Below are 20,863 nucleotides of genomic sequence, written 5' to 3' on the forward strand. Positions count from 1 at the left end.
TGCTCTATCTCATTCTCTCTCTCAAATAAATAAATAAAATCTTTAAACACACACACACACACACACACACACACACTAATTACTGAAGTCATGTTCGCAGTGCTTATCAAAGGCAGCAGAGAGCAAACACTGCCAACTTTGGGCTTTAATATGCAAGCTTTCCCAAAGAGCCTGGATCTCCAGCCATGGGTGCTGTGGGTTGTTTGGGGAAACAGGCGACACACTTGTAGAGGGACACAGATAAGCAGAGCGCCATTACTTTGATTTATTGCATTCTGAAGTACCATGGGGGAGGGCCTGAGAACAAGTCCGCTTTATCAGCAGTTCTAAAGCCACATTACCTGAGATTTACATTCTGGAGGGAAAAAATGGAGACTGAATTTTTAATACGTACATCATCCGAGATTGGGGTTTTGGCCCTGATAGAAGAACTTGTACGAGCCTGATAAGGGCTGTGTGAGATTAAAGAGAGACACCAGCTAAACACCGCATCCCGGTGAAAGACGTGGATTTAACCAGAAAGCCACATACTTTAGCATAACACCTCCCTTTGGGGCTTGTCAGAGACACTTGATGCGTGCAGGCCGCTCAAGGCAGCTTCGTCCCTGGGGCTCACCGCCAGCCCCAGCATTCCCGGGAAGGCCCAGTCCGTGGGTCACACTTCTCTGCCTCTCTGCTCCCTTTCACTTCTCATCATCCCGCCCGTAGTTAATCGTCTGTAAGGCCTGAGCTATGAGCATCGCCATTTCTCGGGTGCCCGCAGCAACCACTCTGCAAGACATGAGGTCGAGAGGTCCACCTGAGGACAGAGAGAGAAGAGAGGGCGCTTGAGTTCCTGGAGAAGGCAGAACAGTCCCAAATGAGGACTTGGCACACGCACATTCCAAGGAAAACAAAGGTCCCGGGCCAGGTGCGAGGCGGGACCAAACAGCAAGGTCTGGACATGGGCCTGACCCGAGTGAGGGTGCAGCCTCTCAGCACCCGCTCTGCTGTCCCAGCAAGAGAGCAGTTGAGGCTGCGCTGGGGGAATGTAGGCTCAGGTCCGGCTATTGGGACTGAAGTTCGCAGGACCAGCTGGACCAGGACAGGGGAGAGTTCTCAACTGTCTGCTGCTTGGGTGGCACCAGGGACCCCATGCGATGGAAGTGCCAACCTAGCAGGTCTGGGTGGGGCTTGTCTGAGCAGTAACCCAGCGCAGGCCGGCTAACAAGTCGTGACTAAAAAGCTAGAGAATGGGATCTAAAAAGATCGACCCAGTCTCAGACCCCTTGTTCCTAAAAGTTAGACTAGGAGGGGTCTGCCTGAAGCTAAGCAGAGTTACGGGGGCAGAGACGCTATGGGATTTGCCCCCAGGGGGTCAGTCACTGGGACATGAGGACCTTGAAGTTGAAGGACAGGCCACCTTTTGGGGTCCATTCCCCTAAAACCTCACAGCGTGCTGACACCGTACACCACGCTGACCCCGTGCTTCGTTACAGGGTGTGGGGGTGCTAGCCTCCTCTTCACGGGTTGGCAAGCGTGATGCTTCTTTTGCCCACCTCATCGGATCTGGTGGGGTCAGAACATGCATGCTAGAAAACAGTCAAGTGTACGCAAGTGAACAGTGGTGGTGCTGCCACTATGTGGCCATATCCCGACCCTGGGGTCTCTCTCCCTGCCCTGGGGCGTGGCATAGCAAAGCACAAAAGCTGACGAGGCACTGGCCCACTGCTTTTCCAATGTCCTCACACGGTCTCTCACCAACAGACTCTGGGGGCGGGGGGGCATTTGGTCTGGTAGTATTACTGGCTCTAATCTGGCGGACGCTGGGGCTGGTGGGACACTGGGTCTGGTCCCTGCCGTCATTTCCCTGGGGATGGACTGCGGGCCGAGGGTCGGAGGGGCTCACCTGAAGTGTCCATCACAATGCCACCTGCCTCTCTAATGATAACTGTGGCAGCAGCCAGGTCCCAGCAGTGCAGGCCAAACTGGTAATAGGCATCGGCGGCCCCCGAGGCCAGGTGGCAGAGCGCCAAGGTGGAGCTCCCGATCACTCGGACCCTGGAGGAGAGGGAAGGGGGCAAAGGCTCCTGTGAGTGCCGCTGGGCCCGAGTCGGATGTCTCTTAAATAGCTGACGTCATCCAAAGTCACCCCCCTTGCCAGGCATTCCCAGTCATTAAACATGAGCCACGGGGCTTCTCTAATAAGTTCTAGATTCAAGACCTGGGGTGCAGAGCAGTGCCACCCAGGAGAACTTTCTGTGAGGATAGAAACGTTCTGCACGGTGGGAGTCACTGGCCACCCGTGGTTGTTGGGCACTTGAAATGCGGCCACTGCAACTGAAGAACTCAAGTCTTAACTCTACCGCCCTTTCCCTTAAATTTAAACTGCCTCGTGGGGCTAGTACAGCACAGACCTAGAGAGGGTGAGAGGTGGGAGCAGATTCACTTGGACTTGGATTTACTTTTCCTGAATATTTGCTGGAGTAATGTCATTTCTGAAGGGCTCTAAGCCCACACAGGATTTGCTGGTTGGGGGCCTTAAGGTCCGTCACTTGGCTTCTGGAAGCTGATCGGAAAGGAACAAAGGTCTCCTGCCGGTTCCCTGACAGCTGGCTGCATGAGGTAGCACCCTGGCCGCTGAAGCGACACACGGCTCCCCCGGCGTCCGCGTGGGGCGCGGGTGGGCCACCTCCCATCACGGGGGATCTTTTCCTCTCTCCCCGGGGAGCTGTGAGCAAGACTGTGTGTTTGGCACTTTCCTCTTTGGCCCCGGGGTGTTCTGGGAACTGAAAAGTCATACCCGTGAGCTTTGGCGTGCAGTAACCTCTCCATGTTGCTCAGGAACAATTTCAGAGTGGCAGGGTCCCGTTTGGGGCCAATTTCCGTTAGAACCAAGGCCTTGGAGATATCTGCAGTAGAAAGAATGCCCCGTGATCAGGAAAATCAAGTCTCGGTTCTAACTGAATAGTCAGGGTTCCCTCTGAAGCAAACCTCAAGTATCTGCCTCTCCTTCCCATTCGTGAAAGTACCATCTGTTGAGAGGTTTACGCCACGAAGTTTTTCTGATAGCTGTGTTGAAACGGAAGGACACGGTGAAGAGAGGTCAACAAAACCCGCACCTGACTATTCCATCCTCACTCCTTTAAGGCTGCTTTCTGTTTCAGATTTCAGAGGGAGCAGATTCTCAGTTCTTTCTCTTTTCAGGGATAGTTAGCATTGAAGAACCTGAAAGAGTCAGGTGGCTAATGAAAATCACCATCATTCAGTCATAAATAAAAGCAAAATGACTCCAAACTGGGACCACCCAATGTTTGAAAGACAAAAAAGAAAAAAAAGCCTCATCAAGTACATCTGCCTTTAAAAACCTTTCTCTAGGGATGTCTGAGTGGTGCCGTCAGTTAAGCCTCTTACTCTTGGTTTTGACTCAGGCCTGATCTTGGTGTTGTGAGATTGAGCCCCATGTCGGGCTCCATGCTCAGTGTGAAGCCTGCTTGGGTTTCTCTCTCCCTCTCCCTCTGCCCCTCTCCACTCTCTCTCTCTCAAATAAATAAATGAATCTTTAAAAAAAAAAAAATACAAACCTTTCTCTAACTGCTACGATCACAAAGATAGAAATACCATCCCTGTGGAGAAAGCAACTTTTAAATAACAACTTTGGAAAGGGAGTTCTCAGGAGTAACCCCACTGGGTGTAAAGAAGGCCAACCCTGTGGCCTATGGCCACCTCAGGACAGGGGCGGGGGGTGGGGCAGGGAGCTCAGGCCAAGCAGCTGGTTCTGGGGCGGGAGCAGGAAGCTGGCCGGAGGGTGCCAGGGGATGTGCCTGGGCCCCCTTCCCATGCCTGAGTCACGGGCAGGCGGTCACAGGCAGTTTGTCTTTGCTTTGCTATAGGCCCAAACACAACCACACTTAGTCTGTCATGTCTGGTCAGGCCTTCTGGCTGAGCAGTCAGCCGCAGCAATGTATTCAGATAACAGAACCAGGCCACTCCACGAACTGGAGGGGAAGCACACTCCATAAGTTATGTCTCTCAATGGGTCCAATCCTATGTCGACACCTGCAAAATCTTTCACTGAGGGGCCGGATAACGGTCCTCCTCTCAGACAGAATCTATATCCGTTTCCCCTTTTCTTAAATCAGAGGCTCTTGTTGTCTACTTTAAACCACTTTCTCAAAATCGCTTGGCTCCACACCAGTTGCCTGCCTAGGAGGCAAGGCCTGAATCACTCCCTGCCACGCACACCAGCACCAAAGCTGAGCCACTGACGCATCTCCCATGTGTCCAGTGTGTGTGCAAGGGGCTCTGGCCACGAGCGGCCAGGATCCCTGGGGACAGGCCACTGCCCGAGCTCCTGATTCTCTCTCTGGGCTGCACACTGAAAACATATTTTCCCAGGGGAGGGAAAGAAGACCTCTTTTGAAGAAAATGACATCAGTGGAACCAGGGACAATAAGCGCTTTAAACAAACAGTCACTGAAGCAATGAGCACTTTCCTTCAAACACTAGCATTAAAGCAACATTGGTAAGAGTCTTCTTGTTCGGGTTGATTTGTTAAATTAGTAGCATTTTTAAAATTTATGAGAGGAATGTTAGAGTTAAGTAGAATTTGGCTGGCTAGTGTAAGAATCTAATCACTAGGGATAACACTTTTGGTGGGGGGGATGAATTCTGAATGATAAATATTTCTTTTGTTATAAACATTCTCGAAAGATAACATATTGAAATTTGGGGAGTGACTGTTAAATTAAAAAGGACGAGGTGTCCTAGAGGAGGCCGAGGAGGGAAACAGAAGTGAAGCAGCAGGGCATGTTGCCTGATCTTGCTTCTAATTTCCTTATCTAACTTCAAATCTTCCACACACACCCACACACAAACACTGTACTTTAAAAAAGCAGTTCATTCTGTTACTTGCTGGTTTGATAACACAACGTATCGAGTAAATCTTTCTCCACCATTCCATACTCATGAGGGGCCACATGCTGTTCCACTCAGTGGAAGGACTGCCATTGGTTCAGCCACCCCCACAGATAAACATTCTCAACTCCTGTTATTATAAACAACGCTGTCTCTTCTCCTCTATAGGTTTGCCCACCTATGTTGATAGTGTTTTCAGGATAGAATGATAGAAGTGGGATTTCTGAGAGTATGCATATTTTAGATTTTGATCATTTTTTTCCAAATTGGCCCCCCCAAGCTGTATCAGTAGTACCATCGTCCCCTCCCCACTAAGGTATGATTCTGTACTATTATCAATTCCCTAACAGTATTCCTCACTCTGCAGTATATGCTTCAAGAGTGATTTTCTCAGAAAGCTAAGATCAAGAGAATAATCCCTACATATAAGGCGTTTCCTGGCTCCAGGATCTCAGTCACCCTGGGAGGATATTAAGGAAGACATTGACAGTTTCCTTCCAGGAACTAGAAAGCCAATTTCGATAGGGAGATAAGCACCTACTTTTAATCAGGTTCCTAAGAAGTGACTACTTGGATGTTATCTAGACTTACTGTGACGATCATCTTGCAATATATACACATGTTGAATCATGATGCTGTACACCTGATACTATGTAATGCTATATGGCAATTATACCTCATTAAAAAAATTTGACTACTTGTTCAGGCCAAGGCCTAGCCCAATCTGTCCTCATCGGAGGGCTGCGCTGGCTGCAGGGTGAGTGAAAAGTCCCTGGAGGGCCAGCCCAGACAAGTAGATACCCCTACACGCAGGGCTGGTGCAAGAAGAGCAGAGGGTTTCAGACTAAGTGCCCACAAGCCTATTTCAAAAAGGGAAACTAAGCAAAGTGTGGAAACAGCTCACATTTACCAAGCTCTTGGTCTCTCCAGACAGGCCAGTGCTAAGCACTTTCTACTTATGCCTCCATTCCTCTGTTCCATTTACAATACATTTATGATCCCATTCCTCCTTTGCCTTCACTACCGCACTGCCCTTGTTTCACAGGTGGGGAAACCAAGCCTAAAGTGACCTGCCCGAGGTCATGCGGCCCTTAGGTGGTGAGGCCAGACTTAAACTCAAGCTTGTCCAGTGATTATGTGAAAGAAAGGATTTCTTCCCATAGTTTTCAAATCTGTGAGGAAATATCTCTGTATCCAGTTCTTCCCTCTCCCGCTGCAATGTATCCATTCTTTCTCACTCTGGCTAATATTTTTTCCCAAATGACATCAAGAACAAGGAAAAAGGAAGCCTGAGTGCTGCCACCTACAGGCAAAATGGTCTCTATGGTTTTATTTTGCCACAGACAAAACAATATTTATCATCTTATGATTATTTCTAGCTACCCATATTCACTGATTTTTGCATTTTGTTCTCCCTTATACTATATTTACCATATTTTAGCTCAATCAAATGCTAACATATATATGTATTTTTTAAAGATTTATTCATTTTAGAGAGAAAGAGCATGAGTGAGCAGAGGGAGCACAGAGGGAGAGGGAAAAAATCCCAAGTAGACTCCCTGCTGAGTGCGGAGCTGAGGCGGGGTGATCCCACGACCCTGAGATCATGGCCTGAGCCGAAATCAAGAGTCAGATGCTCAACCCACTGAGCCACCCAGGCACCCCCCCATGTATATATTTCTTAATTTAAAATATTCTGTAATTTCATGGGTGTGTTTGTGGGGGTGGGTATTGCTTAATGGGTAGAGAGTTTCATTTGGAGAGATAAAAATTTTGGAAACAGATGGTAGTGATGGTTGGAAAACACTGTAAATGTAATTAATGCCACTAAATTACACATTTTATTTTTTTTAAGATTTTATTTATTTATTTGAGAGACAGAGAAAGAGAGAGAGAGAAACAGCATGAGAGGCATGAGGGTCAGATGGAGAAGCAGGCTCCGCACTGAGCAGGGAGCCCGATGCGGGGCTCGATCCCGGGACTCTGGGATCATGACCTGAGTCGAAGGAAGTTGCTTAACCAACTGAGCCACCCAGGCACACTAAATTACACATTTTATTTATTTTTTTAAGATTTTATTTTATTTGAAAGAGAGAGAGAACAAGAGAGAGGGAACACAAGCAGGGGGAGTGGGAGAGGGAGAAGCAGGCTTCCTGCCGAGCAGGGAGCCCGATGTGGGGCTCGATCCCAGGACCCTGGAACCATGACCTGAGCCAAAGGCAGATGCTTAACGACTGAGCCACGCAGGCACACCCAAAATTACACATTTTAAATGACAAATTTTATGTTATATATATTTTGCCACAAAAAAAAAAATCCAAAAATTTTGAAGTAGGTTATCTCTGTATACTTTTTCAACAGATTTTAGGATGAAAAAAATCGTCCATTAATAGACTTCCAACAGTTTGAAAACCCTTGTTCTGGCTGAGCAAGGTTAAAATACCCCAAGTATCAAAGAATAGTGTTGTCTTAAGAGAAATTTTACAACTTAAAGGTAAGAGAAGAAGTCATTTGTAGACACCAAAATATGTACTCATGGAAAAGGAGTTGATCATGCTTTAACGTCTGGGAAACATCCCCTATGAACACAAACTGCTTTTGCTGAACACAGAGCCCCCGTGACAGCACTTACACCAGTGGGTATTTTTACACACATGTCCTAATTCTTTCAGACTTCTTATAGACCATTAACAGCTACTCATATGAAAATAAAATTTAATTCTATTTAACTTAAAAACATAAGTACTAGGAAAAAAAAAGTAAGTACTAGACAGATGAAAGGTTGGTGGTTTGGTGGGGGCCGGGGGAGAGACAGAGTGTGGGGAAAAGGTGCTCAGGGGCACAGGGTTAGAACCTGAAGCCCCAAGTGAATGTGCAGCATTGTGAATGCACTAATTACCAGTGAATGGCTCACTCTAAAATGGTTAATTTTAAGGGCACCTAGGTGGCTCAGTTGGTTAAGCGTCTGACTTGATTTTGGCTCAGGCCTTGATCTCCGGCCATGAGATCGGGCCCTGCGTCAGGCTTCCTGCTGGGCGTGGAGCCTGCTTTTAAGAGTCTCTCTCTCCCTCTGCCCTCCCCTTCCCCCACACGTTCTCTCTCTCTCTAAAAATAAAATAAAATGGTTAATTTTATGGTATTTGACTTTCAGTTCAATATGTTATCTTAAAATAGTTTAGAACTTGTTCTTAATAAACAAGTAATTTGAGGGAAAAAAGTATTGTTTAGAATTCTGGTGAAGAACTGGAAACCTCTGTAACAGCCACATAGTTTTTAACTTCTCCAAATCCCCTCTGATGAAAACAGAACAACTACGAGAGCAAAAACGCAAAACTGCAGACACCATCTATGAAAGAAACTACATCCACAAAGTATATCCAAACCACAAAACACAAGTGGGTGGAGGAAACCTCCAAAAGCCACAAGACCACATGTCATCAGGAGGAACAGAGAAGCACTGAGAACCTGCTGCACGCCAGAACAGGAGAACCTCAAATACACCAACAGCCACTCCCTGGAAACCAGCGTGGGCCAATGTGAGAAGCTCACATGGACAGGGGCCATGCACACCCCAGTTCATGAGTCCGTGGCACTAGGGTGCATGGCCAGGGCCGAAGGGAGGGAGCCACCAGCCCTACAATCTCTCATAACTGACTTCTAAGGACCTCTTAGGGGAAGAATACAGCACTGGACAGAAATACATGGGAGTAAACTCCAAATTCTAGAGCTAGAAAAAAATGCAAAAAATGTCCCGAACTCGCCCCCAACCCCACTCTCCACAAGTTCCTCCCAATTTCAGGAATACAGATTTCAAGTAGAAACAAATAATTAAAAAGAATGATGGGTGGGGCGCCTGGGTGGCTCAGTTGTTAAGCGTCTGCCTTCGGCTCGGGTCATGATCCCGGGGTCCTGGGATCGAGTCCTGCATCAGGCTCCCTGCTCGGCAGGAAGACTGCTTCTCCCTCTCCCACTCCCCCTGCTTGTGTTCCTGCTCTTGCTATGTCTCTCTCTGTCAAATAAATAAATAAAATCTTAAAAAAAAAAAAGAATGATGGGTGAGTCTCACACACACTTACATGGGAAAAAAAAAGAATAAGAGAAGAACAACATCTCTCCAGTCAATCAAGGATTGAAAGAAAGATTTGTCCACAAAACAGAAGTACTTTTATGTAAAAGAAAGAAAGAAAGAAAGAAAAAATACACTAAAAAACAGCCTAACTAGAAAGTGGAGGGGACAGAACTTAGGAAGACTTGGAAAAGAAAATATTTCAGAAAATAAGACTAAACTGAAGGAAAAAGAATAAATAAACAGAATAGATTGTGCTTTATAAGAAATGAAGGGCAAAAAAAAAAAAATTGGTGGAACTGGTAAAAAGGATTCAAGCGAAAGTGACAAATAGAAAAGATAAGCAGAGAATATCCAACATCTGTATAATAAAAGACCCAGAAGACAAAAACAAAAGAATTTGGAAATGAACAAATACTAAAAACTATAATTCAAGAAAATTCTTCTGAAAGTTAAAAAAAAAAAAAGTCTTGAAATTGAATACTGAAATGGTGTACCGTGACATCTTTAAAAAAAAAAAAAAAAAAGGAAGAAAGAAATGGTGAACCATGATGTGCCTAGGAAACTGAAAACAAAGAACACTGAGATATACTCCATTAAAATTACTTTACTCTAAAGAAAGAGGAAAAAAAAAATCCCTTGGGCATTCAAGCAGAAAACTGAAGTCCCTTATAAGGGAAAGAAAATGAAACTGTCTTCAGACTTTTCAACAACAAGGTTATGCCAGAAGATGACTGAGACAACTTAAAGACTGTCAACACAAGAAAATGTGAGCCATGTGTTTTATTACCAGAAGAACGGATGTCCAAGTATAAAGGCCACTGATAAGCTGTTATGGACACATAAGAGCACAGGGAAGGATTCTAATTATTATTCCCAGGAGGTCTTCCTGAAAGACCAATTGGAGGAAGTTCTTGGAGTGTAGTTCCTGAGCCTCTTTCAGGAATCTGTGAAGTTAAACTAAGGTATTATTTGCCTTTTTCATGGTATTAACACTTGCACAGAGTAGATAAAGCAAGGCAGGGCACCCCGGTTCTGGTGGTCACTGCAGTCTTCTCTGCTACACTCACGTTCTGGGGGAAAATGTGTCAGTTTTACTCCAGAATGAAGAAGCTGCAAATATTATGAATTGTATTAAGTCTTGAAGCCTAAGCACACGTCTTTTCAATATTCTGTGTGATGAGGTGGGAAGTACACATGGAGGACTTAGATAAGCTATAGAGATTCAGAATTGGGTATCTGGAAGACATTTTCTTGAAAATGAAAGAAATGAGCCCATCACTTCAATTGCGAAAGTTGCCAATGATAAAATTCAAGCTTTCAAGGGGAAATTAGAATTTGGGAAGACTTTTATCTCCCACCAAAAGCTTGACACCTTCCCAACACTTAAAAGATTTCTCATAAGAGTGGTGATACTAATGAATATGACTTCTTAGCATTTTAAGATGCAATAGGTCAACATTTAAAAGACCCTGAAAATCTCAGTGAACCCATATTTTCCAAATGACCAATGCATGATGTTACAAAGTCATCCACGAGCAAAAGATCCATTCAAAGTAGGAGACTGCCCAATGGATTTCACAGTCACAGGGTACAAAAAAATTCATTGATATGTCATTAGATTTCACACTGCAACTAACCTTTAAGAAACCACCACTTCTTGAGTTTGGGTGTGGCATCAAAGAAGAATATCCTCGATTATCTGAAAAGTCTGTTAAAATATTCCTCACTCATCCCTTTTCCAACTATTAATCTGTGTAAGACCTGATCTTCTTCATACATCAAGATAATACATTACAACAGACTGAATATAGAAGCAGATATGAGAATCCAGTTGTCTTCTCTTAAACCAGACATTATAAAGGGATTTGGAGAAAATGTAAAACAAGGCTACTCATGAAAAACTGTTTGGGAAAATATGGATTCTCATTAAAAAAAAAATATATATATATATATATATTATTCATGTTAACATGTAATGAGTTGCTTATTTTAAAAGTTTCTGTTTAAGTTTCAAATGCATAAATACCAACAGATAACTTACATAAATGAAAGCTCTTTGGGGGTCTTCAATAATTTTTTCAATAGTATAAATGTAGGGCGCCTGGGTGGCTCAGTTGGTTAAGCAACTGCCTTCGGCTCAGGTCATGATCCTGGAGTCCCGGGATCGAGTCCCGCATCGGGCTCCCTGCTCAGCAGGGAGTCTGCTTCTCCCTCTGACCCACTTCCCTCTCGTGCTATCTCTCATTCTCTCTCTCTCAAATAAATAAATAAGATCTTTAAAAAAAATCGTATAAATGTATTGGTCCTAAGATCAAAAAGTTTGAGAAATGCTGTACTAGTGAATGAGCTTGAGCTTCACACAACCAAAATGACTGGAGATACATCAACATAAAGGGCTGGTGGGGGGTATTAAATCTAATTTATTTGTGGAACCAAGACTACCCGCTAACTGATAATTCTAGGGTGAGAGCATCGCACATGTGGCTGGCTGACCTGCCAACCAACACACATACAGCACAACCAACGAAAGGTGGAAAGGTAACAAGGAGAGGGTGTGACTAGTAGGATGAGCTAGCCAACTGCCTTGTTGTAACTGAGAGTAAAAGGTTATTGTGCTTTAATCATATACTGGAGTATATGAGGAGGGGGAAGAAGAAGTTACAAGCTAACTTAAATATTACTGAGAATAGGGAACCAAGAGACAGTAACCCAAAAAAGAGAGGACTAGGGATAGTATAGAAAAATTTTTATATAAAGGAAATCATTGGAACAAAAATATAAACCTTTCTAAATACCAAAATTATACCAAAACAGAGAATAAAAGCAAAAAGAGAAAAAAAACAGCTGCTTATTTAAAAAAAAATAAACATACACATACCTAAAATACACAATGGAACAATAACCACTTTTTAGATGGTATTCCTCAGGGGGAGGAAGAGACTAAAGGGCAAGGACAGAAGCTAAACCTCTTCAAATATACTATGTTTCATAGAGTTGACTTTGGAACAATGTACCTTTTATAATTATATATTATAAAATTATATATGTCATATAATTATATATAATACCTTATATAATTACAAAATAAAATCAATTTTTTAAAAACTAGTCCTCCTAAATTAAAAACAAAGTAAAACAACTGCATCTAAGTGATTATCCTCAGTTGGTGGCATAGGCGAAGGGAACAAAGAACCACTTCAGAGATTCTCACAGCAGTCCAACTCCAGACCCTTGTGGGACGTTCACTAAGGAAGGAAAGAACTCTAAAAGACAAGACAACACAAAACATCCTTCCAACTGCTTTGGGTAGTGGTTTGTCGTTAGTAGGCCAGTATTTTTATTTAGAATCTATAATTGGTGTACGTTGTGAGATAAAGAGGAAAAGTGATTGTGTGACATTACTGAATTTACCATTCCTGGTGTCACTGCGCACGCGGGTTCCAGCACAGGGAGAGGAGACATAGACAGAGTTAGGTAGAGAGACCTGTCGTCATGAATATGAACTGAAAACACCAGTGTGAACTCATAATGTTTTTTATATTTAAAGACAACTTCCTAGCTCTGTTCACCTAGAAGACCTAGCAACAAAGACTGACCCAAGAGCCACAAGGAGCCCTAAGAACTCAGGGTGGGGCCTGGAAGGGCTGTTTCCCACAGGATGAGACAACTGGAAATTTGAACACTGGGTATTTAATGACTTTAGGAGTGAGTGATAATTTTTAGAGGGGTGTGTCATTGGTATTGTGATTATGCATTTCAAAGAATCATGTATGTTATAGAGATACATACTGAAATACTGACTAGAAAGTGATACTAAGTCTCGGATTTGTATCAGGGACTCGCTGGGGGTGGTGGGAACTGGGTGGCACTATCAGGGTTGGCCTTGAGTTGACAATATTGGACACATGGCGAGTCATGTGGGTTGACTGTACTTTGTCTACCTTATACGTGTTTGAAATTCTGCATGGTGGGATGTGAAGAAAAAGGTTCTAACTGAAATTCTGGCCTCAATCGAATCCTCTACCCCATCCAGTGTAGTTCTGTTTGCTTTTTACTTTGTAAATGGAAGCCTCCTGGAAAGGTGTGAAAGGAGTAAGGAAAGGAGATAGAAGGATCAGTGGTGGGTGTCCTGTTTCCTCCAGAAACGTGTCCTAACCTTAACAATGGGCATTAAGGATCTTGTGCAAAGACTGAGGTTTCTTCTTTGATAACGACTCTCATCTTTGGGTACCATGTACCGGGGACTTTACTGAGCACTTTCCCTCATAGAACTGCATTTAGTCCTCAGTTCCCATCATGTCACCGCGCCTAGCACATGAGGACGAAGGTTCGGGAGGCTAACTGAGAGCTCACAGCACTGGAGTGGGGCAGAACTGGGACTGCAACCAGGTCCGCATGACACCTAATGACTGCGCCGCAGGGTGCGCTCTGTCCTCTCCATAGAAACCTCGTCACCCCGCAAGTACTAAACGACCAGCGCCGAAAACAGCACATCAGACTCTTTTTAGAGTTTTTAACAAATGAGCTCCAGAACATGGGCAGTTTTGAGACAGGCAGGAGCCCCAGCTGTGCTGCAGAAGTGGTTTGTGGCAGGGTTTGCGCAGGATCAGAGGGCCTACGACTGGCCAGATGTAGAGGTGATCCAAAGGCCCTGCCCACGTGGGGCTGAGAGCCCTGCTGAGGACGTGAAGTTGTCATGCACCACTGAGCCACACAGGCAGCCGACCAGGAAGCCAAGTGTGTGTGAATGGAGCTGAGTGTTCTAACCGAATGGAATATAGAGCAAAGTTCACTTAAGCGTGTTTAATGACATGCTTCCTCACTACTGACTTACACAGTTTGGCCTGAGTGGTTACCTCTTGGCATGTGTACCTACAATTAACGTTACTTTTTGTACAGCCAAACAAAACACTTCTGGGAGAGGGAGACGTGGGGCAGGGCTGGAGGCTGTTCTGGAATCTCTCTGGGACTCAGAAGCAGGACCTGGTTAGTGTGTCCTGCCGGCCCTACCTCTGTCTGAAGCCTCATGTGATTTTCCCTTTCCCCTGGGCGTGCGCGTGACTCTCAGGGGCCCCTGGGGGAGCCTCCTTGGTTTCCCCGCGGGGCCGCACTGGCGGCTCCAGGCACACAGGGCTCCTGTCCCCCCACCCACCCAGGGCCCCTTGATCGGCGACACTCTCACCAGACCACAGATGACAGCTGGAACACTTACTCTCCTCACTCACTGAGGGGCAGCTGGAGGGCAGGGACACACCGCACTCCTCTCATTGCCTCTGAGGCCATCTAGACACACAGGTATCATCCGGGGAGGAAGACAAGGCAGAAAAGAAAAGGGAAGAATGAAGAAAGCGGGAGCATGCCTCATGGTGTCCTGCTGCGGAGATGTGCAAGTGAGAGGTTCGCAGCAACTGTGCTTAATACCTTTTTAGACCCAAACGCGGACATGAGGGAGCTTTCAAAGTCTCTCCTCATCTAGCTGCTTCGAGGCTAGGGCTCTTCTTTGACTTCTGCCCCCTACAGGACAGTACCTGTCCCACAATGTGAAAAAATATCACTGACCTCATCGGTGTGAAAGAAAGGCCCAAAAGACCCTGAAAAGCCTAAGCTGGTGTATTGTTACCGATACACAGTTATACACAGTTTGACATAACCACAGTCGCTTTATAGAAGCTACTGGATGTCCCTGAGGTTCTGGTTTAGGAATAACGCTGTGGTGTGTGGAAACATCACTTATTTACACGACTCATTTCCATGGCCACCCATCTTACGGAAACCGAACCAGCGACAGTCCATCCACACCCAGGGGGCCACGGACTGCATCTGGGTGACATCGCCCCGGGGACGGCGGGATGACCGACGTCTACCTGGACGCTCTGAGGGCCCAAGCACGCTTTTGACTCTGCCCTTGTCCTTGGATTGCTAGGGACCAAACCATACTGGTGACTGGGTTTCTCTGAGCATGAAAGCTGAAATATTCGAGGGTAAAACAGAACGAGACTATTTAAAGCTCCTGGCCACATCCACAAAAACATGAAGACCCAGAACCGGCTGGCTTTCCAGGTCCTCAGGGACGCAACGTCCCTAAAGAAATTGAACCCTCAGCAGGGGAGTTCCAGCACCGTCTCCCAGGATGGTGATTTTGGCATTTTCCATTCACACTTCTCACTCTGAAAGGAGCTGAGACGAGCCGCATGAAGCCCCACCTGTCTCCCCGGAGACCCGGAGTCGCTGGCCGTTGCAGAAGGCGCCCCGGCCCCTCCGGCCCGTGTACAGCCGCTCCTCTGTGCAGTGGTAAATCACTCCAAATTCAAGCTGCGGGGTGCAGGGGCAGGACGGAAAACAAACGTGCTTCACTCATTTGACAGAGACAGTAACACAGTAATTCAAAGGGGAAGGATTCTAGGTGTTACGACCAATGTGATGGAAACTACCTTTCAAAAGGGAATTGGAAAAAAATTAGTGTCTCGGTTCAAAACCAGACATGAAAGCAAACTGCCTTTAAAAATATATTAAAACGAATACAGCTTTATTAAAAATTAAACTTATAATCAAGCATTAGTAACTGGAAGTTACTGAAAAAGCTTAACTCTTCAGAAAGGCCTCTGTTTGGGGGGGGGTGGGGGCTGGGGAAGGCTACTTGTGACTAATGCACCCCCACAGAAACCCTAAAAGTTGCTGACGTGTGAAGAATTAGGAATACATCTGTAAAGCCGATGGACTTGGACTCCAGGACGGCCAAGCAGGAGAGGGGATTCACCAAGGAGGGGCACGGCACTGAGCAGGCGGGGCGCCAAACCACTGCCATGCTGCGTACAGCAGGTGACAAACGCCTCAGAAAGCAGCCTCCCAGTCACAAACAGTGAAAAGAAGAGGCAAGCATGGAAAAAAACGCTGCCTTACGCTCCTGTGCTTTGTTTCTTGCCTCCACCGACTCGTCACTATTCAGGGTTAACAGGGGCAAGTGTGTGTGGTCTGGGAATTGGCCATGTTTTCGTCTCGCCGGAAAATGGAGAGAGACCTGGGCCTAGTCTCTTGGGAAGAGTCTCGGCTGGCCTGGGGTGAGCTCGACCACAGTGGAACGGACTCCCTCACAATGCAGGAAAAGGGTTTATTGCTGGGAGGATCATTCAGTCAGTTTTCCAGCAACACTTAATTATCTTCCCTCCTTCCCACCACCCTGGCTTTAAGGGGGTTTCCAAATCAGAGTTGTCCTAGAACCATGCGGGCCTCTAGACCCTGTGCCCCCAGGGTGGTCGGGTGGCCCGGAAGCCTTTGCTAGCAGGAGAAAAGGGTGAGGAAGGCTGGAATGCGCCCCTGGACCAGAGCCCTCCACTACACGCCCGGCCCACCTGCACGCACTCACACCAGGCCCATCGGAGCTGCAGGCCTCGCCTCCGGAGACCTTGCCCGTCCACCGCAGTTTTGTCCTCCCCACCCAGCTGCGGACATGCCGTCATGAGTGTCACCCTCTGAGCTTATAGCTCAACTTCCTACTTGGTCCCGATGACACCGAACAGAGAAACAAGTGAGCATGTAACTCCTTAACCAGATTTCGATATTAAAATTCTTTTGTATCTTCACCTTCACCTTTTATGCAGGTATAAATATCTCCTGGTCTCCATGCCAGGGACATCGCTGCTAGTGTTGAGAATGAAGATGAGAAAACAGTGCCTAGTGGAGGGCTGCTTTTGGAGAACACTGAACCCCCAGTCCTATTTAAATGTAACTGTGGTGAATGCACAGAAGTGAAGTCTTTCCTCAGCATTGCTGCTTAAATTGATTAATGCCCCTGATGTGGGTCTCATGCTGTCACTTAGCTCCAAGGGTGATGGGAACCCTGAGGCAGCCGTGTTCTCAGGCTAACAGCTAGGGAAAGATGGAGAAGAACTAATGAAAGACGGGGATTAAAAATGTCCTCCAAAAACAGGAGTTTTTTCTGTGTGGGACTAGATCACACGCCCCAGGGGTTAAAGGGGGACTAACATGGAGTATTTGCTCAGAACTTTCCTTTCCACGCTTCTTTGGCAGCATCACAGAAAGACCATGGTGGAAACAAGGGCCTGCCACCATGGGGGTGGGCTGGCCATGGAGCCCCAAACCCACACACCCCAAAACCAGTGTTCCTTTGTTTACTTTCTTGGATCTGAAAAATACATGCTTGGATTTATTAGTCATGACTAAGGCACATGACAAAGACAGAAAAACAGGAGTATGGGGACCAAATCCAAAAAGGACAATGCTAAGCCAGGCCCAAGGGGTTCAGGACCACCGGCCTGGGGGAACCCACCCACCGCATACCTCTTGGTCTACAGCAAATCCAATGCTTACTGCCACAGTGGGAAATCTGCAAAGAAAAACAGAATGGTTTACACTCTAAAACGTAAATGGTCTCATGCAAACTCTGTGTGGCTATGCTATGCAACATTGTCATTGGAGGCACAGAAGGACCTTTCTACAGTGTGGGTGGGTTTGTTGTTTTTTTTTTTTTTTATATTACTTCCCACAATTTCACTAACTGCTTCCAAGACAAATAGGCTTAGTGGACCATGGTGTGTAAGACAGCTGACCCTGAAAGAAGTATTCTGAACGTCGTGTACGACTGCTATAATTCAACAATGACCATCAAGTACCCAACTGAGAGGGATTTTAATAATCAGCTTTCCGGTTTTCAGAGACATAAAGGGACAGTAGAGACCTCCAAAAAGGCCAGACCTATGTCCCCGGTGAGGTGAGGAGGGACCCCCAGGAGGCGGCATCACAGCCTTCCCCCAGAGGCCGGATCTGGGTGACAACTACCCCCCCACACCCTATCTCCTGAGTGAGCTCCCAGGCGGCCAACTGCAGGCCTGGGCCTGGGCCAGAGCCATCGGAGGCGGGCTGTGACATCGCAGACTGCCCGTGGTTTTATTTTGTGGTTTTGTTGCTGCTGCTGTACCTCTTCAAGATAATCTCTCTCTTATGTGAAGATCAGCAGAGCTTACCAGCAAGTAGGAAGAAGCTGGGTACTACTAACCTACAGGCAAACTATGAAACCAGTCCTCCACAGAGGTGAGCCTAGACTGAGGCTGCGGCGGCTGGCACAGTCATCTGGTGGTTGGCTCACCGAGCAAACACACCACACGCCAGGCTCCACTTTAGTACCTGGGAAAGCTCTTGCCCCCACCTGCTTCAGCCCTGATGCTGCCGGACACAAGAATGAACAGAAACTACCTCAGCTGCAGTGGGCAAAGGTTTCTGATGTCTTTAGGCCACAAGGATCGTTACGCTGTGGGCCTTGAAGGTGTTCTGGAAGCTGAGGGCCACTGGGGCCCACAAGAGGCCCTCTGGTGGTTGTGTAGGTTTCACCACATGACCCGGCTCAGCCCACCCTGTCCCTGTTACCAGCACAGCAATGACAAGTGAGACAGAAGAACGGGAGCTTCACTCAGCGAAACACACCTACGAGGAGAGACCTGAGGCTCCACCGGATTCCTGCCCAGGGTGGGGGGGGGGGGTTTGTCACGCTTTAGTTCACTTTAGTCTGTTGACGCTGTGGCGGTCACCAGATGGCACTATTCCTCAAAAGGCAACATGTGGGCATGACGGACTAAATTCTCAAGATAACCCACGTTAAGAAAAGGGCGATGATTAACATGATAGATCAGGATGACTTTACATACTTACAAATAAACACACTATTTGATGCAAAACACAGAGGACAGCACCGGGAACGAAGCGCCCCCTAGTCTGGCTGTGCTCCTACTTTTTCACTCTATATAAGGAAACGGAGTGTTTCCTGCTCATCTGGGGAGGGGGCTCTCAGAGTGGGGTTCTGCACTGCTGGTGTCGCCTGTGTGCTGAGAAACGCACATGCAGGGGATGCCTGGCCTGGAAGGGACCGGGGAGGGGCCCGGAACCTGTGCCAACCAGCTCTCCAGGAGGCCCACGTGTGTTCGTGTCGTGGAACCAACCATCTGTGGAAATCAGGTCACCTTCGGTGCTCTTGTGTCCTTGGACAGCTCTGACACACCCCACACCGGTCAGAGCTTCTGGAGTCGAGGCCATGTCCCTATCACCTCCCTGAGCTGCGGCTTGCCTCCCCTCTCCCCGAGGGCCTCTCTGACCTCCCTGAAACCTTCTGCTTTTTGGCTGTTATTTGCTCAGTCAGACTAGGCCTGGCCCGCTGCCAGTGGGTTCCTCATCCCGTCTCATGACGCCTTACGAGAGTAAGCATTAGGCTTACTCTCACCTCCACGGGCAGCTCTGGAACGCCAGCCCTCGGGTGCTGCTGTCCACACCCGGGATCCTGAGGCTGCTGGGCTGCACATGCTTGTTTCATAGCCCTGCTCGTTTCTCCAAGGGCTTCCTTAAGGGGTCCTTCTTAATTCAACCCAACGTTTTAAAGATGACAAACACAACAGTTTTAAACAAATGAGTATTTCCTACATGCTGAGAGTATCTCAGAAATGGAAAACCTCATTTTAAAAAAGATCAATACATGACCACATTTTTAATGAGACTATCAACCTACTAGAGGTTTGTTTATATACTCCTACCTCAAAGAATGCTGCTTTGGAAAAGACAAAGTCTTAGAGAAGAGGACAGGTTAAGGGCCAGAATAGGGGCGACCCGTGCTGATGCTCACCTGTGCACAAAGTTGCAGGTGCCGTCAATGGGGTCAACGATCCAGGTGGGGCTGGGGGTGAGCACGCACTTGGCCCCGGCGGCTGCAGACTCTTCCGCAATGAACCTGTGGTGGGCAGGGGCTCAGCCTGAGAAAACTCGCCAAGAACTCAAGACAAAGTACTTCAAACTGCTTCTGGTCCCATCAAAGACAAAGCAGACACAGCAGAGATTTCACTATGGCTTCTCTGGGTCAAACAGAGGCAGAGTCTGTAAAGGACCATCTGCTTTTTGATCTGTCTGCTAGCCTACTTACTCAGCAGGATTTAGAAAACATGAAGTGACACCTCAACGTAAGAGTTTTGGGAAAGCATCGGGACGTGTGAGTGGGCCAGGGGGACAAACACGAGAATGAAGAATGCTGGGAAACAGACTTTAAAACGCAAAGCTAAACTCTGCTCTAATTTTAGTCTGGAGGAGAAAAGGCCAAAGACAAATGATAGAGCATGAGGAACACTCGCCAGGGAGCAGGGCCCAGGACTCGGGCTTTAGCTCTCCCACTAGTGGTGCTGTGGCTGGGGTGGACTGAAGCTGGACCCAAGGCACTGAATTTCATCTACAGCCGACACCTCCCAGGTCTGTCCCCGGCCTGGCCTCCTCTGAACTGAAGACGAGGTGACAACTGTATCTACCCACCATTCGGGCTCAACAGGAGCTGCCCTATCTCCTGAGGCCCTTGCCACCCTGGTATCTGGCCTAGGAGCCCCTCGGTGGGCCACACCTTCTCCTTCATGCTCTGGTACCCCCCAGCCTGTAGGAACACGGACAGCCCAGGACTCAGGCTGTGTACTGTCCTACACCAGCGAGAGTGGCCCCTGTTCCCGGCCCTTGCCTTTACAATTAGTCATCTACAGACAAGCCCTCTCGGAACCATCCTCACTTGAGCAGGCTATTTCCGTTAGGAACCCAAACAAGCAAAACACATCCCGATCGAAAGCTTACTCAACAGGGCTTGGCACACTGAGTGCTTGGCCCCTGTCTCTAACTGTCACCTAACAACCCCAGGTCCAGCAAGAGTGGGGCCTTCGTCCCGTGTACTGCCTTGTCACCAGGGCCTGGTCCACAGCAGGTGCTGAGCAAACACGTGTTCTATGAGTGAATACAAGGCCTCGTGGAGAGCTTTCTAGCAGGTTCTCATGCTATGTCCAGTCTATACTGGAGAAAAAGGAGGCCTGAAGATAGTATGTTTGCCTGAGAAGGATACATGAGTCCTGCTCATTTATCTGTCCTCCTGTG

At 47.1% G+C, this 20,863-nt stretch overlaps 1 protein-coding gene across 3 annotated transcripts in view; it reads right to left on the reverse strand.

The window, feature by feature from the left end:
* Positions 1 to 245: 245 nt before the first annotated feature.
* Positions 246 to 20,863, reverse strand: part of IMPA2 (inositol monophosphatase 2) — a 42,522-nt gene continuing 21,904 nt past the window's right edge. The window contains exons 3-8 of one of the 3 annotated variants that reach the window (XM_027577273.2): positions 19,590 to 19,694; positions 17,264 to 17,309; positions 15,169 to 15,277; positions 2,783 to 2,891; positions 1,889 to 2,040; positions 246 to 799 (exon numbers count right to left, since the gene is read on the reverse strand). In XM_027577273.2, coding sequence (XP_027433074.1) covers positions 684 to 799; positions 1,889 to 2,040; positions 2,783 to 2,891; positions 15,169 to 15,277; positions 17,264 to 17,309; positions 19,590 to 19,694 — 637 coding nt within the window. In that variant the 3' untranslated portion in view covers positions 246 to 683. Of the gene's footprint in view, positions 800 to 1,888; positions 2,041 to 2,782; positions 2,892 to 15,131; positions 15,278 to 17,263; positions 17,310 to 19,589; positions 19,695 to 20,863 lie in introns of all 3 variants that reach the window. The other 2 variants (XM_027577275.2, XM_027577274.2) reach the window with 2 other exon arrangements.

This window comes from Zalophus californianus, chromosome 14 (genome assembly GCF_009762305.2).
Source record: "Zalophus californianus isolate mZalCal1 chromosome 14, mZalCal1.pri.v2, whole genome shotgun sequence".
Lineage (NCBI taxonomy): Eukaryota > Metazoa > Chordata > Mammalia > Carnivora > Otariidae > Zalophus > Zalophus californianus.